The following is a 27515-nucleotide window of genomic DNA, read 5'->3' as shown; positions in this document are numbered from 1 at the left end:
CGGCTATCTCGCCGGAGAAACAAACCGGGAATTCTACCGGGCTCTCGGGGGGGCGTGGCGCAGCCGTGCTCACATGCGAGTTTATTCCGTGAGGAGCAGCAGTGAGATTCCGGGTAAAATCCGAAGCGGAGTTCGGCTGCCGAGCCATCGCAGTAGGGATTGCGGTAAGGCGATCCTGTTTTTTGGTTCCGGTCGGACCTTCTGTCAGGATACGGACCATGATTCGGAAGTATAAGTAGCTCTATCATGTTTATTGAGAGTATATGAGCCGGAAAGCTGGTATAATCCTCAGATCGGAGATAATCCACGGAAATGGAGTAATCCGTGGAACTTGAGTATTCAATTCAAATCAATTTATTTTTATTTGTATAGCGCTTTTAACAATGAGCATTGTCTCAAAGCAGCTTTACACAGTTAATGTGGTGATTAAAAGTGAATATGTTCTGAGTAATCCTCAGAACCAGCAGGGAATGCTGGCAGTCTCGGGTGAGTGATCCACGGAACCAGCGGGGAATGCTGCCGGTCTCGGGTGAGTGATCCACGGAAGTTGAGTAACTCTCAGAACCAGCGGGAAATGCTGGCAGTCTGTGACTAGGTCGGTGTCCGTAGCCATAAGGTAGGTCCGACGCTAGTGAGATGTGAACAGAAGCTTATATAGGGGATTTGGTAACGAGAGACACCTGTCGGGAGAGGCAGAGGGAGGCAGCGTGACAGCTGCCGAGGGGGGCATGGCAGGTGGATTCCTAACAGGACTGCAGTGTGTCAGCAGCACAATATTTACCTTCCTAAGGAGAAAACACTCGATCTGCCCTGATCTGAAGTCTTGAATACATCAGATCAACGCTATCAGCATTTTATATTACAGTGTACATTTAGCTTTATTTTTTTTATATATATTTGTTTACACAATGTTTCAATTATGTATTTATACACTATATTTTACCATTTTTCTTTTATTTAATTCTTGACTACATGTGTCTTGCTTTTTCTTTTTACTTTGTAAACATTTTTGTAATATTTTTATGCAGCCCACCTCCAATTGCTTTGGCGGTACAAATGTACAATTTTTGTCACACTTGTAAACACAGTTACAATGAAATTGAATTTAGAAACTAAACTTTTAGTTTTTGACAGATCTGCAATATAAAATATGAACTCTAAACTGATATTTGTGTGTGTGTGTGTGTGTGTGTGTGTGTGTGTGTGTGTGTGTGTGTGTGTGTGTGTGTGTGTGTGTGTGAGCTGACCTGTAGGCAGTGTTGGGTTTCAGAGGGCCGTCACAGAACACATTGTGGTGTGTGTCTGTGCTGAGTGTGTGTGTATGTTCACACTTTCCCCCGAGTGTGTCCATGCCAGAGCCTAGTGTGATGTTGAAGGTGTGTGTGGAGTGTCCAAGTCCGTCCTCACAGGTACTGGGGAAATATCCTGTCTGATACTCCTTTACACCAGTGCTGTTCATGTAATTCCTGTATGAGGGCAGAGGGTGGCGCTGCTCAGGCTGACCATCTTCACTCTCTACACACACACACACACACACACACACACACACACACACACACACACACACACACACACACACAGACACACACACAGTAGTGACATTACGTTTACTGTGTGTGTGTCTGTGTCTGTGTGTGTGTCTGTGTCTGTGTGTGTGTGTGTGTGTGTGTGTGTGTGTGTGTGTGTGTGTGTGTGTGTGTGTGTGTGTGTGTGTGCGTGCGTGTATACTGACTGTCAGACTCAGTTACGATGATGCTGAAGAACTGCACGGCTCCGTTCACGTCACTAAACCAACTGCAGTTAAAACTAAAGGAGATGGAGGATTTTGTGACGTGGACAGAGTTTTTACTGACCCGGACAGAGGGTGGTGGCATAGGGGGGCCTATACACACACACACAGACACAGACACACACACACACACACACACACACACACACACACACACACACACACACACTCAATAATTCAAACATGAACACAAACACAGTGTGTGTGTGTGTGTGTGTGTGTGTGTGTGTGTGTGTGTGTGTGTGTGTGTGAATGTGTGTTTGAATGTGTTTATGTAAGTGTGTTTATGTGTGAGTGTATTTGTAAGTGTGTGTGTGTGTGTGTTTGAATGTGTGTGTGTGTGTGTGTGTGTGTGTGTGTGTGTGTGTGTGTGTGTGTGTGTGTGTGTGTGTGTGTGTGTGTGAATGTGTGTTTAAATGTGTTTGTGTTAGTGTGTTTGTGTGAGTGTATTTGAAAATGTGTGTGTGTGTGTGGGTGTGTGTGTCTGAATGTGTGTGTTTTGAATGTGTTTGTGTGAGTGTGTGTCTGTGTGTGAGTGTGTTTGAGTGTGTTTGATCTTACGGTCGATCATGGTGCTGGTGATATGCTCGGCTGCTTCACTGCTCATGTTGTGTGAGCTGACGGTGATGGAGACTCTGTAGCGTTTGTGAGCTTCGAGGTGTGTGATATAGTAAAGTGTAGAGCTGCGCTGCATTGGTCTCGACTCCACCAAAACACCTGAGTCCTGACGAAAACACTGCAAACTGTAACCATCAAAGTCCGCCTGCGGGGGGCTCCAACTACACACAACAACTGAGGAGTTCAGCGGCCGACAGTGCAGACCTGAGACCTGCAGAGGCTCTGATACACACACATAAACAGATTATTACACACTCATACACCTACACACACACACACACACACACACACACACACACACACACACACACACACACACACACACACACAGTATTACTGACTGGTGCTGATGTGTGTGTAGACTTGCTGGCTGTACGTTGCGTGTCCTCTTTTGCTGCTAACGGTGCGGAGACGGAGTGTGTATTGGCGTCCCGGGTACAGACCCGTCAGTAGGCGTGTGAGTGACACTGTCCTTTGGTCCGCATTAATAACAGACCAAACGTCATCTGGATACCACTGAAGCTCAAAGTCATCATAATCTCCTCCATCTGGCCCCGCCCACTTCAGATGCACTGATGAGTTCCTGAGTTCCTCGTAAGAGATCGATGATGGAGGCTTAGGAACTGCATAAGGAGAGAATATCTCAGATACACACTTCCATAATTTGATGTTGCTGATGTTGATGTTGATGATGGTGTTGAGGTGGATGTTGATATGGATATGAATGTTGATGATGGTGTTGTGGTGGATGTTGATATGGATATGGATGTTGATGATGGTGTTGTGGTGGATGTTGATATGGATATGAATGTTGATGATGGTGTTGTGGTGGATGTTGATATGGATATGGATGTTGATGATGGTGTTGTGGTGGATGTTGATATGGATATGAATGTTGATGATGGTGTTGTGGTGGATGTTGATATGGATATGGATGTTGATGATGGTGTTGTGGTGGATGTTGATATGGATATGGATGTTGATGATGGTGTTGTGGTGGATGTTGATATGGATATGGATGTTGATGATGGTGTTGAGGGGGATGTTGATATGGATATGGATGTTGATAATGGTGTTGTGGTGGATGTTGATATGGATATGGATGTTGATGATGGTGTTGTGGTGGATGTTGAAATGGATATGAATGTTGATGATGGTGTTGTGGTGGATGTTGATATGGATATGGATGTTGATGATGGTGTTGTGGTGGATGTTGATATGGATATGGATGTTGATGATGGTGTTGTGGTGGATGTTGATATGGATATGGATGTTGATGATGGTGTTGAGGGGGATGTTGATATGGATATGAATGTTGATGATGGTGTTGTGGTGGATGTTGATATGGATATGAATGTTGATGATGGTGTTGTGGTGGATGTTGATATGGATATGGATGTTGATGATGGTGTTGAGGGGGATGTTGATATGGATATGAATGTTGATGATGGTGTTGTGGTGGATGTTGATATGGATATGGATGTTGATGATGGTGTTGTGGTGGATGTTGATATGGATATGAATGTTGATGATGGTGTTGAGGGGGATGTTGATATGGATATGGATGTTGATGATGGTGTTGTGGTGGATGTTGATATGGATATGGATGTTGATGATGGTGTTGTGGTGGATGTTGATATGGATATGGATGTTGATGATGGTGTTGTGGTGGATGTTGATATGGATATGAATGTTGATGATGGTGTTGTGGTGGATGTTGATATGGATATGAATGTTGATGATGGTGTTGTGGTGGATGTTGATATGGATATGGATGTTGATGATGGTGTTGTGGTGGATGTTGATATGGATATGGATGTTGATGATGGTGTTGTGGTGGATGTTGATATGGATATGGATGTTGATGATGGTGTTGTGGTGGATGTTGATATGGATATGGATGTTGATGATGGTGTTGTGGTGGATGTTGATATGGATATGAATGTTGATGATGGTGTTGAGGGGGATGTTGATATGGATATGGATGTTGATGATGGTGTTGTGGTGGATGTTGATATGGATATGGATGTTGATGATGGTGTTGAGGGGGATGTTGATATGGATATGGATGTTGATGATGGTGTTGTGGTGGATGTTGATATGGATATGGATGTTGATGATGGTGTTGTGGTGGATGTTGATATGGATATGGATGTTGATGATGGTGTTGAGGGGGATGTTGATATGGATATGGATGTTGATGATGGTGTTGTGGTGGATGTTGATATGGATATGGATGTTGATGATGGTGTTGTGGTGGATGTTGATATGGATATGGATGTTGATGTTGGTGTTGAGGGGGATGTTGATATGGATATGGATGTTGATGATGGTGTTGAGGGGGATGTTGATATGGATATGGATGTTGATGATGGTGTTGTGGTGGATGTTGATATGGATATGAATGTTGATGATGGTGTTGAGGGGGATGTTGATATGGATATGGATGTTGATGAGAGCGAGAGCGCCGCGCCGCCACAGAGTCTTCACGAGAGCGCCGCGCCGCCACAGAGTTTTCACGAGAGCGCCGCGCCGCCACAGAGTCTTCACGAGAGCGCCGCGCCGCCACAGAGTCTTCACGAGAGCGCCGCGCCGCCACAGAGTCTTTACGAGAGCGCCGCACCGCCACCTCCGGTCACAGAAGGCGAAGTGACTCCTCCGAGTCCCTCTCCAGACGACGCCACATCCCAGAGCCCCTTCCAAGGCGACATGCCCACGAAAAGCTCGGCTCCGCCTCAGGATCTCCAAGAGAGCTCCGCCCAGCTCCAGGTCCCTCCAGAGAGCTCCGCCCAGCTCCAGGTCCCTCCAGAGAGCTCCGCCCAGCTCCAGGTCCCTCCAGAGAGCTCCGCCCAGCTCCAGGTCCCTCCAGAGAGCTCCGCCCAGCTCCTGGCTCCTCCAGAGGGCACGACTCCGCTCCAGGCTCCTCCCGAGAGCTCGTCTCCGCCTCCGAGCGACCCTACGAGCTCGTCTCCGCTTCAGTGTCCCAAAGAGAGCTCCACTGATGTCGTGGACCTCCAGGCGAGCCCTTCTCTGCTCGTGGATCTCCAGGCAGGCTTCACCTCATTTCCAGGCTGCCCAGTAGACTCCGATCTGCTCCTAAGGGGTTTCCCTGTGCACTCACCCCGGCTCCAGGACTGCGAAAGGGAAGTTGAACCGCTGCCCCCGGGTTCCACCGACGGCGACGGCTCACCCCACAGTCCCGCAGAAGGCGACGGCTCGTCTCCAGCGCCCGCAGAAGGCGACGGCTCGTCTCCAGCGCCCGCAGAAGGCGACGGCTCGCCCCCGGGCTCCGCAGAAGGCGACGGCTCGCCCCCGGGCTACGCAGAAGGCGACGGCTCGCCCCCGGGCTCCGCAGAAGGCGACGGCTCGCCCCCGGGCTCCGCAGAAGGCGACGGCTCGCCCCCGGGCTCCGCAGAAGGCGACGGCTCGCCCCCGGGCTCCGCAGAAGGCGACGGCTCGCCCCCGGGTCCTCTTCAGGGCGAAGGATCGCATCCAGGCTTTACGCAGGGCGAAGGATCGCATCCAGGCTTTACGCAGGGCGAAGGATCGCATCCAGGCTTTACGCAGGGCGAAGGATCGCATCCAAGCTCCACGCAGGGCGAAGGATCGCATCCAAGCTCCACAGAGGGCGACGTCTCGCCCCCAGGTCCTCTTCAGGACGACGGATCGCCCACAGGATCCCCGCATGGCGACGTCGGTCCTCCAGGTCCCTCTGACGGCGACGGCGGTCCTCCAGGTCCCTCTGACGGCGACGTCGGTCCTCCAGGTCCCTCTGACGGCGACGTCGGTCCTCCAGGTCCCTCAGAGGGTGGTACGACGTTCCTGGTCTCCGCCCGGGACGTCCTCCACTCCCCGGTCATTGTCATGGTTGGCGTCCAGTTCCGGTTCCCCGCCATGGAGATCACTCCGGCTTCAATCCCCGCCAGGGGCTTTACTCAGCCTCCCGTCAGCACCGAGGGCGTGGCTCCGTTCCGGATCCTCCTGCAAGGTGTTGTTCCATGCCGGCTTTCCGCAGAGGATGTTCACCAGGCCTCCGTTGCTCCCAGGCGTCTAAGGAGGCCTTCCTCGGAGTGCCCTGGCCCGCCTGGCATAGGTGGGTTTTGGGGCGTCAGGTGTCGCCCCTGGATGGGGGGGTACTGTCAGGGATTCACCCTGCCACGCCCCCCTCTGTAGCTGTCAGGGATTCACCCTGCCACGCCCCCGTCTGTAGCTGTCAGAGATCCACCCTGCCACGCCCCCCTCGATAGCAGTCACGCTGCTTCCCAAGATTACCGACAGCTGTGGCTCATGAAAGATCAGACTACATAAACTCACGTTCTTGAGTCACAGGCTGTCGGTCGTTGTATTGTCATGCAGGTAAATCGCGTAGCTGCTCAAACGCCGGGATTCACCGCTGGCTATTTCTCCGAACTCCATTTCCTTATTGAAGTACTCATTGCCGAAAGCTTTACTTGCATTGGGATTAGGCGTTTGACATTCGCGCTCATAGTGGATACTTCGTTACGAGCGGATGTCTGGGTTTGCTTTTGTTTTCATTGGTGTATGAGTGTTTTGTTTTTTGCACCTCAATAAAGAACATGATTGGACTTTATCTGCTTCCGCGTCTGCAGCCTGACAATGATGGTGTTGTGGTGGATGTTGATATGGATATGGATGTTGATGATGGTGTTGTGGTGGATGTTGATATGGATATGGATGTTGGTGATGGTGTTGTGGTGGATGTTGATATGGATATGGATGTTGATGATGGTGTTGAGGGGGATGTTGATATGGATATGGATGTTGATGATGGTGTTGAGGGGGATGTTGATATGGATATGGATGTTGATGATGGTGTTGTGGTGGATGTTGATATGGATATGGATGTTGATGATGGTGTTGTGGTGGATGTTGATATGGATATGAATGTTGATGATGGTGTTGATGGGGATGTTGATATGGATATGGATGTTGATGATGGTGTTGAGGGGGATGTTGATATGGATATGGATGTTGATGATGGTGTTGTGGTGGATGTTGATATGGATATGGATGTTGATGATGGTGTTGAGGTAGATGTTGATATGGATATGGATGTTGATGGTGTTGAGGGGGATGTTGATATGGATGTTGATGATGGTGTTGAGGGGGATGTTGATATGGATATGGATGTTGATGATGGTGTTGTGGTGGATGTTGATATGGATATGGATGTTGATGATGGTGTTGTGGTGGATGTTGATATGGATAAGGATGTTGATGATGGTGTTGTGGTGGATGTTGATATGGATATGGATGTTAATTATGGTGTTGAGGTAGATGTTGATATGGATATGGATGTTGATGATGGTGTTGAGGTGGATGTTGATATGGATATGGATGTTGATGATGGTGTTGAGGGGGATGTTGATATGGATATGAATGTTGATGATGGTGTTGTGGTGGATGTTGATATGGATATGGATGTTGATGATGGTGTTGTGGTGGATGTTGATATGGATATGAATGTTGATGATGGTGTTGTGGTGGATGTTGATATGGATATGGATGTTGATGATGGTGTTGTGGTGGATGTTGATATGGATATGGATGTTGATGATGGTGTTGTGGTGGATGTTGATATGGATATGGATGTTAATTATGGTGTTGAGGTAGATGTTGATATGGATATGGATGTTGATGATGGTGTTGAGGTGGATGTTGATATGGATATGGATGTTGATGATGGTGTTGTGGTGGATGTTGATATGGATATGGATGTTAATTATGGTGTTGAGGTAGATGTTGATATGGATATGGATGTTGATGATGGTGTTGAGTTGGATGTTGATATGGATATGGATGTTGATGATGGTGGTGATAAGGTGTTGGTGGTGTGAATGTGGATGTTACTGATGTTGACGATGATGGTGATGGTGTTGATAGTGTTAATGCTGAAGTTGATGTTGATGTTGATAGTGTTGATTTTGAGGTAAATGTTGATGTGTATCTTAATGATGGTGTTAATGTTAAAGTTGATGTGTATTTGAATGCTAATGTGAATGTGAATGTTAATGTTAATGATAGTGTTGGATCAAGTCAAGTCAAGAAGCTTTTATTGCCATTTCAACCATATATAACTGATGCAGTACACATTGAAATGAAACAACGTTCTTCCAGAACCCTGGTGCTACATACAACAATCTTCTTTATCTCCCATACCACCCTGTCCTCTACATCTGCCTCTTTCACACCAACTGTCCGCATGTCTTCCCTCTCCACATCCATGAACCTCCTCCTTGGCCTTCCTCTTTTCCCCCTTCCTGGTGGCTCCACCCTCAGCATTCCCCATGTCCCTCCTCTGCACATGTCCAAACCATCTCAATCTTACCTCCCTCACCTTGTCACTAAAACGTCCAACATGCGCTGTCCCTCTAATAAACTCTTTTCTAATTTTGTCCATCCTTGTCACTCCCAACAAAAACCTTAACATCTTCAGCTCTGCTACCTCCAGCTCCGCCTCCCGCCTTTTACTCAATGCCACTGTCTCTAATCCATACAACATCTCATGTCTTACCACAGTCCTACAAACTTTCCCTTTCATTCTTGCAGATACCCTACTATCACAAATCACTCCTGCTATCACTCTTCTCCACCCACTCCACCCTGCCTGCACTCTTTTCTTTACTTCTCTAACACAACTCCATTACTTTGCACTGTTGACCCCAGGTACCTGAACTCCACCACCTTCTCCACCTCTCCTCCCTGCAACTCTGTCTTACTCCTACTGACTTTCATTCCCCTTTTTTCCAGCGTGTACCTCCACCTTTCCAGGCTCTTCTCAACCTGCTCCCTACTCTCACCACAAATCACAATATCATCTGCAAACATCATAGTCCAGAGAGACTCCTGTCTGACCTCGTCCGTCAACCTGTCCATCACCACTGCAAACAGGAAAGGGCTCAGAGCCGATCCTTGATGCAGTCCAACCTTCACCTTGAACCAGTCTGTCGTTCCTACTGCACACTTCACTGCTGTCACACTGTCCTCATACATGTCCTGCACCACCCTCACATACTTCTCTGACACACCAGACTTCCTCATACAATACCACAACTCCTCTCTCTGCACCCTGTCATATGCTTTCTCTAAATCCAGAAATACACAATGCAATTCCTTCTGTCCTTCTCTATACTTCTTCATCAACATTCTCAAAGCAAATAAGGCCTCTGTGGTGCTCTTCCTTGGCATGCTGCTGCATCTCTTTGTACTCCTGTCTACTTTTCTCATCACTCTGTCGATCCCACTTCTGTTTTGCCAACCTCTTTCCTCTTATGCTCTCCTGCACTTCCTCATTCCACCACCATGTCTCTTTGTCTTCCTTTCTATGTCCAGATGTAACACCAAGTACCTTTCTAGCTGTCTCCCTCATCACTCCAAAACTATCCTACAGACCAAAATCCGATGCTGTCTAGCTACACTGTCCCCCGCCAACACCTTACAGTCTCCAATCTCCTTCAGGTTGCATCTCCTACACAGAACATAATCCACCTGTGTGCACCTTCCTCCACTTTTATTGGTCACCCTATGATCCTCCTTCTTCTTAAAATACGTGTTCACCACTGCCATTACCATCCTTTTAGCAAAATCTACCACCATCTGCCCTTCCACATTCCTCTCCTTAGGACCACACCTACCCATCTCCTCCTCATCACCTCTGTTTCCTTCACCTACATGCCCATTAAAGTCTGCCCCAATCACCAATCTTTCATTCCTACGTTCACCTTCTACCACTTCATCTAACTCACTCCAGAATCTTTGCTTCTCCTCCATCTCACAACCCACTTGTGGAGCATAAACACTGATGACATTTATCATCATCCCTTCACCTTCCAGCTTCACGTTCATCACCCTATCAGAAACTCTCTTCACCTCCACTACACTCTTACTGTAGTCCTCCTTCAGTATCACCCCTACACCATTTCTCTTTTCAGCCACACCATGATAGAACAGTTTAAACACCTCCAATGTTCCTGCTCTTACTCCCTTTCCACTTGGTCTCCTGAACACACAACATCTCTACCTTTCTCCTCTCCATCAAATCAGCTCCCTCTCTCCCTTTACCCGTCATAGTACCAACATTTAAAGTACCAACCCGAACCTCCACTCTCCTCCACTTCTCCTCCACTTCTCCTTTCCCTGCTGTTTCTGTAGACGTCTTCCTCCTCTCCTTTTCCTCCTTCGGAGGATCTGGATGTGGATGTGGATGTTAATGTAGATGTTGATGTGGACTTTAATGTTGATGATGACAATGATGTGGATGATGTTGATGTTGGTGTTGATGTGGAGTTTAATGTTGATCATGTTAATGATGTGGAAGTGGATTTTGATGTTGATGTTCTCACCAGTTCTGGCCATGCCGGTAGCCATGTTGGAAAGGTTAGCGCTGTGTGTGGTGATGTTGGTGATATAGAGACGTCCAGGTACCAGGTGACTGAACTCCAGCTGGGTGATGTCAGAGGTCAGATGTCGCACGGCATGCTGGGATTGATTTAGGTCATACAGAGTGACTGTGTATCCACTCACTTCACCTGTAGCAGGTTTCCAGCTCACATACAACGTGTCTGTCCTGTTCCTGCTCTCCACACACACTGACGACACAGTCGCCGGCACTGCACACACACACACACACACACACACACACACACACACACACACACACACACACACACAAACACAAACAAAGGTAGTGTAAAATAATATAGGTGTAAGGGCTGTGTGTATATGTGTGTGTGTGTGTGTGTGTGTGTGTGTGTGTGTGTGTGTGTGTGTGGTTGGGCGGGGGATTGAGACCTGTGCGGACGTGGATAGAGTTTTTGTTGCTGAGTTCTGCACTTTTAGTTAGAACTGTGGCTCTGTACTGAGTTCCAGGTCTGAGGTGAGAGATGGAGCAGCTCATCATGTTTGCTCCTCCACTGCACTGCTGCAAAGAGCCATTACCTGTGTCCAGGTAAACCAAAACACTGTCCAAATCCCCTACGGCCCGAGACCAGCCAAGAGACAGGGCTGAGGATGAGCTGCTCAGGACACACAGATCAGTGACTGGTGCCGGGACTGCAGGACAACAGCAGAATTAATCACACACTGCTCACACAGTCAAATCTCACTTTTTATTTTATTATAGGAGAATACATTTCTGTTAGCACTCCTAATACTACCAATAATAATACTAATAATAATAATAATTACTCACGTGTGCGTGTGTGTGTAACAGTCACTCTGCTCTGTATCCCACCGCTCAGCGTGTGTATGAGGATACTATATTTCCTGCCTGGTGTGAGCTGTGTGAACTCATGCTGCAGTGAGACAGGTGGAAGTGTGATGTTCCTCAACACTGACCCTATGTCATCCTTGAGCAATACACTAAACCCATCACATACACCTCTTCCTGCAGACCATCTCACATTCACACTGTTCAGACTCACACCACTGTCCACCTGCACTAAAGCCACCGGGGACGGCACTTAAACCAAGAGAGAGACAGAAAGAAAAAAGATAGTAAGTAATGTGTGTGTGTGTGTGTGTGTGTGTGTGTGTGTGTGTGTGTGTGTGTGTGTGTGTGTGTGTGTGCGTGTGTGTGTGTGGTAATGTGTGTGTTTGTGTGTTTTTGTGTGTGTGTGTGGTTATGTGTGTGTGTGTGTGTGTGTGTGTTTGTTTGTGTGTGGTAATGTGTGTGTTTGTTTGTGTGTGTGTGTGTATGTGTGTGGGTTGTGTGTATGTTTGTGTGTGTGTGTGGTAATGTGTGTCTTTGTGTGTGTGTGGTAATGTATGTGTTGTGTGATTGTTTGTGTGTGTGTGTGTGTGTGTGTGTGTGTGTGTGTGTGTGTGTGTGTATACCTGTACGTGCTGTAACAGTATTGTTGTTGTGTAGACTCCCGCTAATAGACTGCACTAGGATGCTGTATTTTACTCCAGGCTGTAATGAGCTAAAGGTGATGTAATTGATGTGTTTAGGGGTGGGGCGTTTCTCCATGACTCCATCTGGACCAATCAGAAACACACAATAACTGTCTACATCACCCTGAGATGGGGTCCAGCTCACATGCAGGCCTGAGGTCTCCTCTGCATTGCTGACATGGATGTTGTTCACTTTACTCGGAACTAAGGAAAAGATTCAAAACACATCATCATCATCATAAATATTAAAATAAGAACATCTTATGAAGAAAGAAATGAGGAGACAGCATGACAGTAAAACAGAGATGCAGAGTGACAGAGAGACTGATGTTGTAGACAAGGTACCTGTCCTCCCTTCAATGAAGCGTGTGCTGAGATTAGGACCACTGAAGGAAGACACAATGATCTTATAAAGGCGTCCAGGCGTAAGCAGTGAGAGGACATGCTGAGTTGTACTGCTGCTCAGAGTGACTGGGTGAAACACTTTCATATCATTAAACACAATCTGAACCTCATAGTGATCCACATCTCCTACAGCTGATGTCCACACCACGCCTAGTTCCTGTGTCCCCTGAGACAACAATTTCAGGTTACGCACACCACCAGGAACTGAGAGAGAGACAGATAGGGAGAGAAAGAGAGAGAGAGAGAGAGAGAGAGAGAGAGAGAGAGAGAGAGAGAGAGAGAGAGAGAGAGAGAGAGAGAGAGAGATTTTTGGACACGGTTTTGGTTTTCAACTAAAACCTTATCTCAGCTGCTGTCCTAACTGTTAATCCCTTGATGTTTATCTAGATCAAATAAAGTAAATGTTACTGAAACAAGGTCATGCATCATAGACCCTTTTTAGTCCTAACCCTAACCCTAACCCTAACCCTAGTAGACCAGTAAAATCTGGGAACTGCTTGTCAAGAGCTAGCACATTTCCTGTATTCTCTACTTTCCACCGGCTCCGTTTTTCTTCTATGTCTTCTTTTGGAAGAACACTTTATTCAATGGTTTAAAGTGAGTGGACGCCATTCAGATCAAAACTACTAACACACACTAGTAACCACATTAAGGTATGTAATTACCCATTCAGTGTGTGAAGTGTGACATGTTTAGTAAGTCTTTCTCCTTCGCTAGCGATAATTTTATTTGTGTTAGTTAGTTTGCTCTTTAATGGAGAAGATCCTAGCATTAGAGGAGCATCCAGAGTATAGAGAGAATTCGTGAATGCAAGAGCAGTCCAGGTTCTGCAGGGGAAGTCTGGATGCCCTAGGTGGAGTTCACATTTCCCCGACTCCGGCATTAGAGCCCTCGCAGTGGGGCGAGTGGGTGAGGACTCGGCAGCACACTCACAAAGCCAAAGCTAACGCTAAGCACGGGAGTACCATTCTTTTCTGCTTCACGTGTCCAACAGGTTTGCTCTTCTCAGTGAAGCACCCACTGAGAAACCTGAAAGAGCTCTGGTTATAGGAGACTATATTCTAATGCACGTGAAATTAGCGAGACCTTTAGGGGCACCAGCAGCACAGGTCAGGTGTATACCGGGAGCCAGAGTGAAAGACATAGCAGCTCAGCTAAGGTTTTTAGCAAAGCACAAGTTCTCTAAGAAAGTTTTTTTTACACAGGAGCTAATGATATACGCCTTTGACAGTAAGAGGTTACTAAGAGTAATATTATAGAGTTGTATACAATATATACGATATACGAGCAGGAGATGTTCAATGCTGTAATATGCTCTGGCCCCATTCCAATGCGGTGTGGCGATGTAGCCCACAGCAGGTTATGGTCACTGAACTGCTGGATGTCCGAGTGGTGCTCCAAAAACAATGTGGGCTTCATAGATAATTGGACCAATTTTGACCAGTGACTGTCCAGAGCCAAGGCCAGGGAGCAGACAGACAGGCTAAACCGACTGTCTGCTAGCTGTTTGTCACTCAGAGTCGAACCACCATATTGAGACTGTGTCTGTTCCCTAAACGAAAAAACAAACTGTAGACATTTTCAGAAAGTCTGTTTAAGTAACCTGATTAACAGTAATTAACAGTAAATTAAATAGGACTGAACACACAACAGCACCTCTGATCTAAAGATAGGATTGTTTAATATTAGATTTCTCACATCAAATGTGCTTACTATAAAACTAAATATTACCAACCAGAAGTTTCATATAATGTGTTTGACAGAAACATGGATTAAACCGAATGAATATGTCGCATTAAATGAAGCGAGTCCTCCTTGGTATAGTTTTATACATCAGCCCTGTCTAAATGGCAGAGGAGGCGGAGTCGCAGCTATTTATAATAATAATCTAAGCGCCACACAAAAAACTAAACACAAATGTAAAACATTTGAAGTTCCTTACACAAACATAAAATATTCAGTGTCCAAAAGCAGGTTCAGTCAGTCAATTCCACTAATTATTATTTATAGACCCCCAGGGGCCCGACTCTGATTTTATAGTAGAATTTGCAGATTTCGTCACAAATTTAGCTCCTTCTTTACACAAAGCATTAATTGTTGGTGACTTTAATATAAATTTTTTGTTTCAGCGTGTACGGCTGTCAAAGACCTTGGGGTGATTATTGACTCGAGTCTTTCCTTTGAGGCTCACGTGAATAATATTACCAGGATCGCCTTCTTTCACCTTAGAAATATTGCTAATATTTGAAATATGATGTCGTTACAGAATGCAGAAAAACTAGTTCATGCTTTTGTTACTTCTAGATTAGACTACTGTAACGCTTTACTGTCTGGGTGTTGGAGTAAGTGCAGAAATAAGCTTCAGTTAGTTCAGAATGCAGCAGCAAGAGTCCTCACTAGATCTAGAAAATATGATCACATCAGCCCTGTTTTAATCATCTACACTGCTCCCAATTACATCTCACACTGATTATAAAATACTACTACTGACGTATAAAGCACTTAACGCTCTCATGCCGCAGTATCTGAGTGAACTTCTGTACCAGGATGATCCTCCACGCCTACTTAGATTAAAAGGTGCAGGCTATCTGTTACCTCAAATAATGAAGACTACAGCAGGGGGCAGATTTTTCTCTTATAAACCCCACAGTTATGGAACAGCCTCCCAATCAGTGTTCAGGACTCAGACACACACAGTCTCAGTGTTCAAGTCGAGGCTGAACACACATTTATTTAGTGGAGTGTTTAGTCAGTAGGTGTTTGTGAGGTAAAGGAGCAGATCTGGAGGGATCATGGATATGGAGTGTTTGGTGAACTGGGATATTTGTACGCTGTCGTCTCCTCACTCTCACACGCTCACTCAGGTTTGTTGACAGTGGTGTGGTGGGTCGTCTCTTATCCCAGAGATCCCTCATGTCTGTGTTTCCTCCTGGTTCTCCCTTGTAGTTATGCTGCCATAGCGAGTCTTGCCGGAGTCCAAACTGCACAGTGACATTAACTTTCATACAACAATAGGGACACTTAATAATCCATATCCTTCTCTTCCTGTCACCCTCTTCTCTCTCTCTCTCTCTTTCTCTCTCTCTCTCGCTCTCGCTCTCTCTCTTCTCTCTCTCTCTCTCTCTCTCTCTCTCTCTCTCTCTCTCTCTCTCTGTCTCTCTCTCTCTCTCAGTCAAGTTTAACATGCTCCTGAGGCTCCTGTGACCACTGTTCCTGCCCCTCTCCCCTCCGTAGATCTTCCCACTTCGTCCAGGCCTGCGTCTGGATAGTGTTCTCTTCGAATGGAGGCCACTCGGTGCAGCTTGGGACGGTTTCTCATCAACGCCTTGGGTAGTTCCATGAAATTCCGGAGTAAGAACAGGCGCTTTAAGGATGGATTAGACTGTAGTTAATGTCAACAGTCTCCTACACTGACTCAGGACTACTTTTCGCTTCTGATCATCATCATTGCACCCCGCAACATCGGATATCTATCATTCTAGATTCAGTTGGAATTAATCAGAATGTTATTGGACCCACTCATAGTGGAGACACACTCTTGATTTGTTATTAACATTTGGATTAAAAATAAAAATAAAAATTCATAATTCCACAGTCTAAAGTTATTTCAGATCATTATCTCATCTCTTTGAAAATCTGCCTTAGTCATTGCATTACTACCTCAGCACGTTACCGTGTTAAACACATTCACGTCAACTACAACTGCACGTTTTTTCAATAATCTTCCGGAACTGTCAACATTAAACAGATCTCCGTCTGACCCCGCAGAGCTCAACTGGGCCACTGAATACCTAGAATCAACGTTCCGTTACACTCTAGATGATAGAGCTCCCCTTAAAACCAAAATGATCAGGGGTTAAAAGTCAGCACAGTGGTATAATGATCATATGCGCACCTTAAAACAGACCACTCAGAAATTAGAACGTAAATGGCGTCAAACAAAATTAACAGTATTTCAAATAGCATGGAAGGAGAATCTCCTGAGTTCTAGAAAATCTCTTAGTGCTGCTGATCAGCATATTTCTCCTCCCTCATAGAAAATAACGAGCAGAATCCTAGATTTTTATTCAGCATGGTATCAAAATGAACAGGAAATAAAAGCACTGCACTCACATGCACACCATCAATAGGTAGTAATGATTTACATTACAACATCATTACAACCAACCATAAATATCTGCCATATTCCATCCAAAAACCTGCTGCAGTTGACCCCAGTTCTGTGCGTGTGTGTGTGTGTGTGTGTGTGTGTGTGTGTGTGTGTGTGTGTGTTTGAGTTTGCTTGCTTGTGGGTGCATGTGTGTGTGTGTGCGTGCATGTGTGCGTGCATGTGTGTGTGAAGGTGTGAAGGTGTGTGTGTGTGTGTGTGTGTGTGTGTGTGTGTGTGTGTGTGTGTGTGTGTGTGTGTGTGTGATTACTCACGTGTTCTCCCATGAGTGGACACACTGGCCTCATACTTGCCACTGAAAGTGTTGATAATGACAGTATAGAGTCGTCCTGGGATGAGGTCGTTGAACACACACATCTCCTGGGACTGTGGGACCGTACTGTTGTGGTGAATCATGTTATTGTGTTTAATAATAATCTGGTAAAAGTCAAAATCTCCAGCAGGACGTCGCCAGTACACCTTCAAAGAGTCATCACGTGCCATATGTGTAACACATGGAGTCAGTACAGGAGATGGCTCTGACACACACACACACACACACACACACACACACACACACACACACACACACACACACACACATCAATATTCCACTGTGCTCATTGTTTCACTTTGTGTGTGTGTGTGTGTGTGTGTGTGTGTGTGTGTGTGTGTGTGTGTGTGTGTGTGTTTGTGTGTATACTTACGTGTTCTCTCCTGCACCACTGTGGAGTTGGTATACACACCACTGTGTGTGCTGACACTAATGTTGTACAAGCGGCCAGACACCAGAGAGTTGAACACACACTCAGAGCTGGACTTGGGCACGGTGTGTGTGTGTATTATGTTGCCATGGTGACTGAGTGTGACAGTGTACTTCTCCACTTCCCCTTGCGCTGGTCTCCACCACACACTGAGAAAATCCGGCCGACCATTATTACTGACCGAGACTCCGTCCACTGCTGCAGGCACTGCCAATCATATAAAGACGATTTTGCAAGAGGAGGGAATACAATATTGTTAAACGGTCCAATTGGCCTGATTGTTCTGAATTTTGCTGATTGGCTGAGGGCTTTATGATGTGTTTTGATTGAGGTGAAGGTTGTTACCTGTGCACCCCTCAGATACCCTCTGTTTAGAGGACACCCCATTCTTCATACTGATAATGACCACCCTGTAGGGGCTTCCACTCTTCAGCATGTGGAACGTATGTGATATCTGCTGTGATGTCACGCTTTCATTTCTAATCACAATGCTGTTCTGGATAAGCAGCAAGCGGTACAAATCAACATCTCCTTCAGCTTTATTCCAGCTCACATGCAAAGAATCAGTGGTACCCTCATTATGGACTGTCAGATGTGTGACACTGGCTGGAACTGAACACACACATTTACATTTATGGCATTTAGCGAAAAGACACACACACATACATCAAAGAATTACTGTAATAGGTGTAGTGCAGATGCTGTTTGGTTTAAAGGTTTTAAATTGCTTGGAAACAGTTCCCTAATTTCTCATTTCAATTCCTTATGTCCGTGTTTTATTTAGCCTTTTTTTTAATGCTCAATCACCAGGTCCTAGTTTTATAATTCTTGCATCAGTTCTCGGGTCTTTGCTCTAATTCCTTACTCTTTTTTTTTGCCATCATTTTGATTCTGATTAATGATTTTTTTTAAAAAAAAACTCTTACTAGTGTTGGTAATAATGGAGGTGGAGCTGTTCAGGTCTCTGCTGTGTGTTACCACGGTGATATTATACATCTTTCCAGGTGTGAGGCCATAAAAGCTACATTCATTTATCTCTTTGCTTAGTGTCTGAACTTTATTTACTCGTCCTCCCACATCTGCCAGATTGACAGAATATTTCTCCAACTCTCCCAGTGGGGGGCGCCACTGAATATACACCGAAGACTCATTACTAGGAAGGACAAGAAGCTTCTGGACATGCCCAGGGGCTGAAAAAGAGACAGAGATAAAGAGGGAGGTGTTTATAAACATTGTTGTTCATTTTGAGAAAAATGTATGATTATTTAGCAATATTTATCAATGTGATTATTTAACACTAGTAGCTATAAGATAAAATGTTCCGGTTCAGAAATAATTAGGCATCCAATGACCACAAAAAAGTGTAATTTAGTGCTTATACACACCAAGTCTTGCTTGGCAGGATTGTGTGTTGGTGAGAAAACCGCTAAACACCGTGATTTTTGCACTGTACAAACTCCCAGGGAGAAGAGTTCTGCTGGTGAACTGAAACTCTTTTGCTGATTTGTCTACTTCATTGTTCTCTAGCACAAATAAGGCATTAGACAGCTGCACTTTGTAAAAATCCCTCTGTCCTTCAACGGGGGACCAGCACAGCCTCAGAGAGACAGGGTCACCCAGAGGCTTTAAAGTACACCACATCGGCCTTGCAGGAACTGAAGAGCAAGACCAAGACAGAGCAATCATTCAGAACACTGAAGCAAATCGCTGTAGGTTTTAGTAAATTCTATCCTTGTTGGCTGTTATGTCAGCAGTGGGTGTGGCTTGCACTAACCTGTTCTCCCTGCAGCTTGAGCCTCATTGGTGAGTTCCCCACTCTTAGTCCTCACTGACACCTGATAGGCTTGCCCAGGAATCAGACCCCTGAAGAGCCAATAGGACATATTGGGGAGGAGCACAGCTTCCTGTTCAGTAGAGGATGAAGGGGACATTAAAGATATTAAGTATTCATCCACTTCTCCTTTTGCAGGAGTCCAGGAGGTGTTTAATGAGTTCACACTGCCACCATTCTCCACTTGTAGCTCAGTTACCGGGGCAGGAACTGCAAAAACAACACAAACATTTATATTACAAAAGAATAAATGAGTTATTAAATTATTAAATATATAAAATGCAAAATGAGCACATAGCAAGAACAAAGATGCAAATCAATGATTCCCCTTTAATGCCATTGTAATCAATCAGACCTCAGTTTCAGTGAACCAATTAAACTGTAACCATTCAGGCAACACTTTCTGCTTTCTTATCACACGGTAAACAATCATGTCATAGTTGCCACCCCTAATGCCTCTGTAACCAATCAGACAGCAGTTCCTGTAGCAATTCCTCTCCACTGCTTCTCTTTCTCTCCCCATCCCGAGACACCCTGAGGTTCCTCCAGCTTCAGTCACCTCCCACCTCGTGATGATTACGGACCTTTTGAAGAAGTAGATGCCGAACTCGCAAACATCCTGAACCATCTTGAGACGTACCAGTGCCATTTGGATCCCGCTACATGTGTGGTTTTGACATTGGACCTCCTGGAGTGTTTAAAGGCTCTGGCATGGAGAAGCTGATGCTGGATCTGTGATGATCACAAATGCTGAGCTCATAAAACTAGGAGCTACTGATCATATAGACTGTATAAGACTGCAGAAAGAACATCACTTATAATCTTATACTCCAGTGCTCATGTTAGTTCTCACTCTCCAGTGTTCTGTATTGTTGAAAGATTTATAATCAAACTCTTGATGTCACCCATATGAGAATGGGTTCCCCTTTTGAGTCTGGTTCCTCTCAAGGTTTCTTCCTCATAACATCTAGGGGAGTTTTTCCTTGCCACAGTCGCCACGGCTGCTCATCAGAGATAAACACACACCTTCACCTTCACTGTTGTTTTCTGTAAAGCTGCTTTGAGACAATGTCTGTTGTGAAAAGCGCAATAGAAATAAACTTGACTTGACTTGACTTGACTTCCTGCCACCAATGTGACTAAAATGAAATGACAGCAGTAAGAATTAAAAAAAAAAAATTCAACTTTTTTCAGTATTGTCTTAAATTTAGTGAGTTGTTAAAAAATTTGTAAATGTGTAAAATGCAACAAAACATTTCAGTATAAAAGTGTTGTACAAACCTGATTCCAAAAAAGTTAGGACACTGTAAAAATTGTGAATAAAAACAGAATGCAATTTTAAATTTCAATATTTTATTTAGAATACAACACATAGATGACATATCAAATGTTTAAAATGAGAAAATGTATTATTTAAATGTATTATAAGTTGAATTTAAATTTCATGGCATCTTCACATCTCAAAAAAGTTGGGACAAGGCCATGTTTACCACTGTGTGGCGTCCCCTCTTCTTTTTATAAGAGTTTGCAAACATCTGGGGACTGAGGAGACAAGTTTTTCAAGTTTAGGAATAGGAATGTTCTCCCATTCTTGTTTAATACAGGCTTCTAGTTGCTCAACTGTCTCAGGTCTTCTTTGTCGCATCTTCCTCTATAATGCGCCAAATGTTTTCTATGGGTGAAAGATCTGGACTGCAGGCTGGCCATTTTATCAGAGATGCAGGCTTCTGAACTGAGCGCTGATAACAACTTGAGTTGTCCTGATCCTCTTTAGTCCGGATGCCGTGGCCCTGAGAAAACGCCTGAGCTTCTGGATCATGTTTAGATACGGCTTCTTTTTTGACCTATAGAGTTTTAGCCGGCGGCGGCGAATGACACGGTGGATTGTGATCACCAACAATGTTTTCTGGAAGTATTCCTGAGCCCATGTTGTGATTTCCATTACAGCAGCATTCCTGTATGTGATGCAGTGGCATCTAAGGGCCCGAAGATCACGAGCATCCAGTATGGTTTTCTGGCCTTCACCCTTACGCTCAGAGATTGTTCCAGATTCTCTGAATCTTTGGATGATATGATGAACTGTAGATGATGAGAACTTCAAACTCTTTGCAGTTTTTCTCTGAGAAACTCTCTGATGTTGCTCCACTATTTATCACCGCAGCATTGGGGGAATTGGTGATCCTCTGCCCATCTTGACTTCTGAGAGACACTGCCACTCTGAGAGACTCTTTTTATACCCAATCATGTTGCCAATTGATCTAATAAGTTGCAAATTGGTCCTCCAGCTGTTCCTTATATGTACATTTAACTTTTCCGGCCTCTTATTGCTGCCTGTCCCAACTTATTTGGAATGTGTTGCTCTCATGAAATCCAAAATGAGACAATATTTGGCATGACATTTCAAAATGTCTCACTTTCAACATTTGATATGTTTCTATATTCTATTGTGAATAAAATATGAGTTTATGAGATTTGTAAATTATTGCATTTCTTTTTTTTTACAATTTGTACAGAGTCCCATTTTGGATCCAAACATGTTATCGAATTACAGACCCATTTCAAATCTTCCATTTACGTCTAAGATTTTAGAAAAGATTGTCTCTGTCCAGTTCTGTTCCCACTTTCAAGAGAACAATATCTTTGAAGAGTTTCAGTCAGGTTTTAGGCCCCATCATAGCACAGAAACTGCTCTAGTTAAAATCACTAACGACCTGTTTTTAGCTTCAGACCAAGGCTACATCTCCCTATTAGTTTTACTAGATCTTAGTGCTGCGTTCGACACTATAGACCATGATCTCCTCCTAGATCGCTAACAAAATTATATTGGTATTCAGGGACAGGCATTAAACTGGTTTAAATCCTACCTGTCTGATCGGTAACAGTTTGTAGACTTAAATGGAGAGATATCCAGGTTAATGCTAGTAAATTATGGCGTTCCACAAGATTCAGTTCTAGGACCCCTGCTTTTCACAATATACATGCTTCCCTTAGGAAATATTATTAGAAGGTATGGAATTAGCTTCCACTGTTATGCTGATGATACCCAGCTATATATCTCATCAAAATCAGGCGATACGCTCAATTAGCTCGCATAACTGAGTGTGTTAAAGAAATAAAAGACTGGATGACTCATAACTTTCTACTATTAAATTCTGATAAGACGGAGATTTTGCTCATCGGCCCAAAAACCAGTACACAGAAGCTCCAGCATTTCAACCTGCATTTAGCGGGATGTTCTGTAACCACTAGTTCAACAGTAAAAGACCTGGGAGTTATTTTAGATAGCAACTAGTCTTTCAACAATCATGTCAACCAAGTTACAAAAACAGCTTCTCCCACCTTAGAAATATTTCTAAGCTAAGAAACATGTTATCTATATCTGATGCAGAGAAGCTCGTCCATGCGTGACCTCCAGAATAGACTACTGTAATGCATTACTAGTTGGAGGTCCTGCATCATTAATAAACAAGTCAAGTCAAGTCAAGTTTATTTGTATAGCACTTTTCACAACAGACATTGTCTCAAAGCAGCTTTACAGAAATCAACAGTGAAGGTGAATGGTGTGTATTTATCCCTGATGAGCAGCCATGGAGTGGCAAGGAAAAACTCCCTTAGATGTTATGAGGAAGAAACCTTGAGAGGAACCAGACCCAAAAGGGGAACCCATCCTCATATGGGTGACATCAAGAGTTGGATCATAAATCTTTCAACACTACAGAACACTGGAGAGTAAGAACTAAACAAGCTTCAGTTAGTTTAAAATGCAGCAGCCAGAGTTCTCACAAGATCGAGGAAATATGATCATATAACCCCAATCTTCTCATCCCTACACTGGCTACCTGTTAAGTTTCAAATCGATTACAAACAACGACTTGTTACTTATGAAACATTATTGGTTTATCTCCATGTATCTGTCCAGTCTTTTAACACGCTACAATCCGTCACGCTCCCTGAGATCTCAAAACTCTGGGCTTCTAGTAGTTCCTAGAATAGCAAAGTCCACTAAAGGCGGTAGAGCATTTTCACATTTAGCTCCTAAACTCTGGAATAGTCTTCCTGACAGTGTTCGGGGTTCAGATACACTCTCCCAGTTTAAGTGCAGATTAAAGACATATGTTTTTAGCAAGTTCTACACATAACACACATCACATCATAACCTTGTGCTCCAGAACATCTGATCACATGCACATTATCAACTTGTGCTGTTAATATCATGAACAGCAGCTACGCTAATTCCTCTCCACTGCTTCTCTTTCTCTCCCCATTTCGAGGCATCCTGAGGTTGCTCCAGCTCCAGTCACGTCCCACCTCATGAAGATTATGGACCTTTAAAGAAGTAGATGCCGAACTTGGGTAGCAAACATCCAGTACCATCTAGCGACGTACCAGTGCCAATTGGATTCCACTACATGAGTGAAGTTTTGACATTGGACCTCCTGGAGTGTTTAAAGGCTCTGGCATGGAAAAGCTGGTGTTGGATCTGTGATGATCTCAGATGTTGAGCTATTTTATGAGTTGTTTAGTAGCTCCTAGTTTTATAACCATAATGACTGTAGAAGACTGTAGAAAGATCATCAGTCATAATCACACACTCCAGTGCTCATGTTAGTTCTCACTCTCCAGTGTTCTGTAGTGTTTAAAGACTATAATCACATTCTTGATGTCACCCAAATGAGGATGAGGTTCTGCTTTTGAGTCTGGTTCCTCTCAAGGTTTCTTCCTCATAACAACTAAGGGAGTTTTTTCTTCACCACAGTCGCCATGGTGCTCATCAGGGATAAACACACACCATTCACCTTCACTGTTGATTTCTGTAAAGCTGCTTTGAGGCAATGTCTGTTGTGAAAAGCGCAATAAAAATAAACTTGACTTGTCCCAACTTTTTTGGAAACGGGTTTGTATGTTCCTGTGAGTTCTATCCTTGTTGGCTGTTATGGAAGCAGTGGGTTTGGCTTGCACTAACCTGTTCTCCCTGTAGCTTGAGCCTCATTGGTGAGTTCCCCAATCTTAGTCCTCACTGACACCTGATAGGCTTGCCCAGGAATCAGACCCCTGAAGAGCCAATAGGACATGTTGGGGAGGAGCACAGCTTCCTGTTCAGTGGAGGATGAAGATGAAGTTAAAAAGATTAGGTATCCATCCACTTTTCCTTTTGCAGGAGACCAGGAGGTGTTTAATGAATCCACACTGCCACCATTCTCCACTTGTAGCTCAGTTACCGGAGCAGGAACTGCAAAAACAACACAAACATTGGTCTGAATAACACTCTAACCAATCAGACAAGACTTCTCAAAAGAAGATTAAATGTAAAAAAGATTTATGTTAAATAAAATCTGAGTTGTGAGGAGGAAGGGTTAGTTTCCTCCTTACTTACTATATAACTGTGAAAATGTGAACTATATGAAGTTTTAATGAAAGCTGTGTGTAAGAGGCAGACAGAAGCTCTGTGATTGGTGATGGGGAAGTTAATAAGGGGTTTATTTAAGTGTAAAGATCAGAGAACAGGAGAAAGAACAGTGTCACCTGTCTGAATGGCTTTTGTTGCATTTTGTTTTTTTCCAGCTGCTTGTGTTACCACAGTGACTGTATACAGTGTTCCTGGACTGAGGCCATGCAGAGTGCATGATGTCACATTGCTACTAAACATCAGGTTCTGGATCAGTACATCTTCATGAGTCAGAGTTACCCAGAATGCCTCTCTGTGCCCAGGTCCTGGCTGCCAGGAAACCTTGATGCTAGTGGAGGAGGCGGAGATGTTTATTTGGCTTACTGCTGATGGAGCTGCAAAATAAAAGTTAATATTCATGTCAATATTATTATTTTTGTGCAATTTATCAAATCATCAGAAAGCAGGTCAATTAACACTCATAGAAGTAAAACTACCAAACTGTCCCTTCTGTCTTCTTTTTGTTTTTATCACGGGACCATCAAGTGTGTACAAATTTAGTGTGCATCTAAGAACCTTTAGAAATAATAAGCTGCAAAACCAAAATTAAAGGATCACTATTTTAAAAGCCAAAGCACACAAAAGGTAAAGTTCCCAAGTAAATGATGCAAAACTAAAGTCATTAATAAGACCAAAAAAAAAATGCAATTTTAAAGACAGTTTTTTATCTTTATATGAGTAAGGGTCCCCTGGTGGTCTAGTGGTTAAGCTGCAGCACTCTCACCGCTGCGACCCGGGTTCGATCCCCGGTCAGGGAACCAACCCCAGCCACTCTCAGTTTGTAGCGATTGTCCAGGCAGAGGGACCGAGCTGGGAAGGATGTGCTGCAAGTTAGAGCAATAAAGGATGAAGATGGAAATGTATTGACTAATGAGGAGAGTGTGTTGAGAAGATGGAGGGAGTATTTTGACAGCTGATGAACAAGGAAAATAATAAAGAGAGAAGATTGGGTGGTGTGGAGATGTGAAGCAGGAAGTGGATAGGATTAGTAAGGAGGAAGTGAGAGCAGTGATTAAGAGGATAAAGAGTGAAAAAAGCAGGTAAGAACCTGGCAAGCAGGATCCATGTCTGCTCTCCTGGACTGCTTTGAATGCACTGATTAAAACATGTCCAAGGAAGCTGCAACCAATGGTGATTTTATCAACTTGGAGGAGAAAACGTCAACAGTGACCAGCTACATTGGCAAGTGCATTGATGACCACCATCTCCAAGACCATTACTACACGCTCCAACCAGAAGCCATGGATGACCGCCAAGGTGCATGCGCTGCTAAAAACAAGAGACTCCGCCTTCAGAGCAGGGGACAAGACGGCCTTAAAGACAGCAAGGGCCAAACTGTCCCATGCCATCAGAGAGGCGAAGCGCACACACGCTAAGAGAATTCAGAGTGGCCATTCTCCACTGATCATCGATGGATCCTTAGTGGAGATCATCAAGAGCACCACATTCCTTGGTGTTCATCTGGCGGACAACCTCACCTGGTCACTAAACACCAGCTCCATCACCAAGAGCCCAGCAGCATCTTTACTTCCTGAGAAGGCTGAGGAAAGCCCATCTCCCTCCCCCCATCCTGACCATGTTCTACAGAGGGACCATTGAGAGCATCCTGAGCAGCTGCATCACTGCCTGGTTTGGGAACTGCACTGTCTCGGATCGCAAGACCCTACAGAGGATAGCGAGGACAGCTGAGAAGATCATCAGAGTCTCTCTCTCATCTATTATGCACATTTACACCACACGCTGCATCCGCAAAGCACACAGCATTGTGGACACCCATCACACACCCCTCACACACACCCGTCACACACACTCTTCACCCTCCTCATCAGGGAAGCAGTTCCGAAGCATTCGGGCCGTTACCTCCAGACTGTGTAACAGCTTTTTCCCGCAAGCCATCAGGTTCCTCAACACAGAACTGAACTGGAGGAGTACTCACACACACACACACACACACACACACACACACACACACACACACACACACACACACACACACACACAAACACACACACTCAAATGTGTGTTACCGAACTGTGCAACCTGAACTTAACACACACTCATTACTCATCTCAATCCATTCCACCACCATTTATTTATTATTATTTATACTTCACCATATTACACTGTTTACATGCTGTTTTTTTGCACCTCTTTACTGCTGCTGTTTCTGCACTGCATTGTGTTTGTTTATATTTACTCTTGGTTATAGTTTTCATAGTTCTCTTTGCAGAGTATTGTAAATTCAGAGTACACAATTGGTTTACTGGTCGCTGCTATCTTGGGTTATGTCAAATGTCTTGTCTTGTGTTGTCTGTCTGTCTGTCTGTCTGTCTGTCTGTCTGTACTGTTTTTCGTCTGCACTGTTTGCCCTCAGTTGAACTCGATGCACTTTATGTAACTTAATGTTGTGTGTTGTAGCTTTATGTTGTTGTTTAGTGTAGCACAAGGGTTCTGGAGGAACGTTTTCTCATTTTTACTGTGTACCACTGTGTATAGTAGAAATAACAATAAAAGCCTCTTGACTCTCTATATTGTCTCACATTGTCTTTTTTGTCTTGTATAGTCCAAGCTAAACATGTAGTTATTTATGTCTGTACTTT

General features: G+C 44.5%; 1 protein-coding gene across 1 annotated transcript in view; it reads right to left on the bottom strand.

Annotated features, from left to right (window-relative positions):
* ptprbl (protein tyrosine phosphatase receptor type B, like) overlaps nt 1-27515 on the bottom strand; it is a 54501-nt gene that overhangs the window by 15015 nt on the left and 11971 nt on the right. Inside the window, exons 5-21 of the mRNA XM_083561780.1 lie at nt 24993-25250; nt 24433-24699; nt 19413-19679; nt 19024-19293; nt 18565-18828; nt 17984-18250; nt 17582-17845; nt 17150-17413; nt 12668-12931; nt 12263-12526; nt 11619-11888; nt 11219-11479; nt 10771-11037; nt 2749-3030; nt 2351-2629; nt 1733-1882; nt 1248-1515 (exon numbers count right to left, since the gene is read on the bottom strand). Coding sequence (XP_083417906.1) covers nt 1248-1515; nt 1733-1882; nt 2351-2629; nt 2749-3030; nt 10771-11037; nt 11219-11479; nt 11619-11888; nt 12263-12526; nt 12668-12931; nt 17150-17413; nt 17582-17845; nt 17984-18250; nt 18565-18828; nt 19024-19293; nt 19413-19679; nt 24433-24699; nt 24993-25250 — 4426 coding nt within the window. The remainder of the gene's footprint in view (nt 1-1247; nt 1516-1732; nt 1883-2350; nt 2630-2748; nt 3031-10770; nt 11038-11218; nt 11480-11618; nt 11889-12262; nt 12527-12667; nt 12932-17149; nt 17414-17581; nt 17846-17983; nt 18251-18564; nt 18829-19023; nt 19294-19412; nt 19680-24432; nt 24700-24992; nt 25251-27515) is intronic.

This window comes from Silurus aristotelis (assembly GCF_946808225.1).
Source record: "Silurus aristotelis genome assembly, chromosome: 14".
NCBI classification, from domain to species: Eukaryota; Metazoa; Chordata; class Actinopteri; order Siluriformes; family Siluridae; genus Silurus; species Silurus aristotelis.
This window is presented reverse-complemented; position numbering and strand designations above follow the sequence as displayed.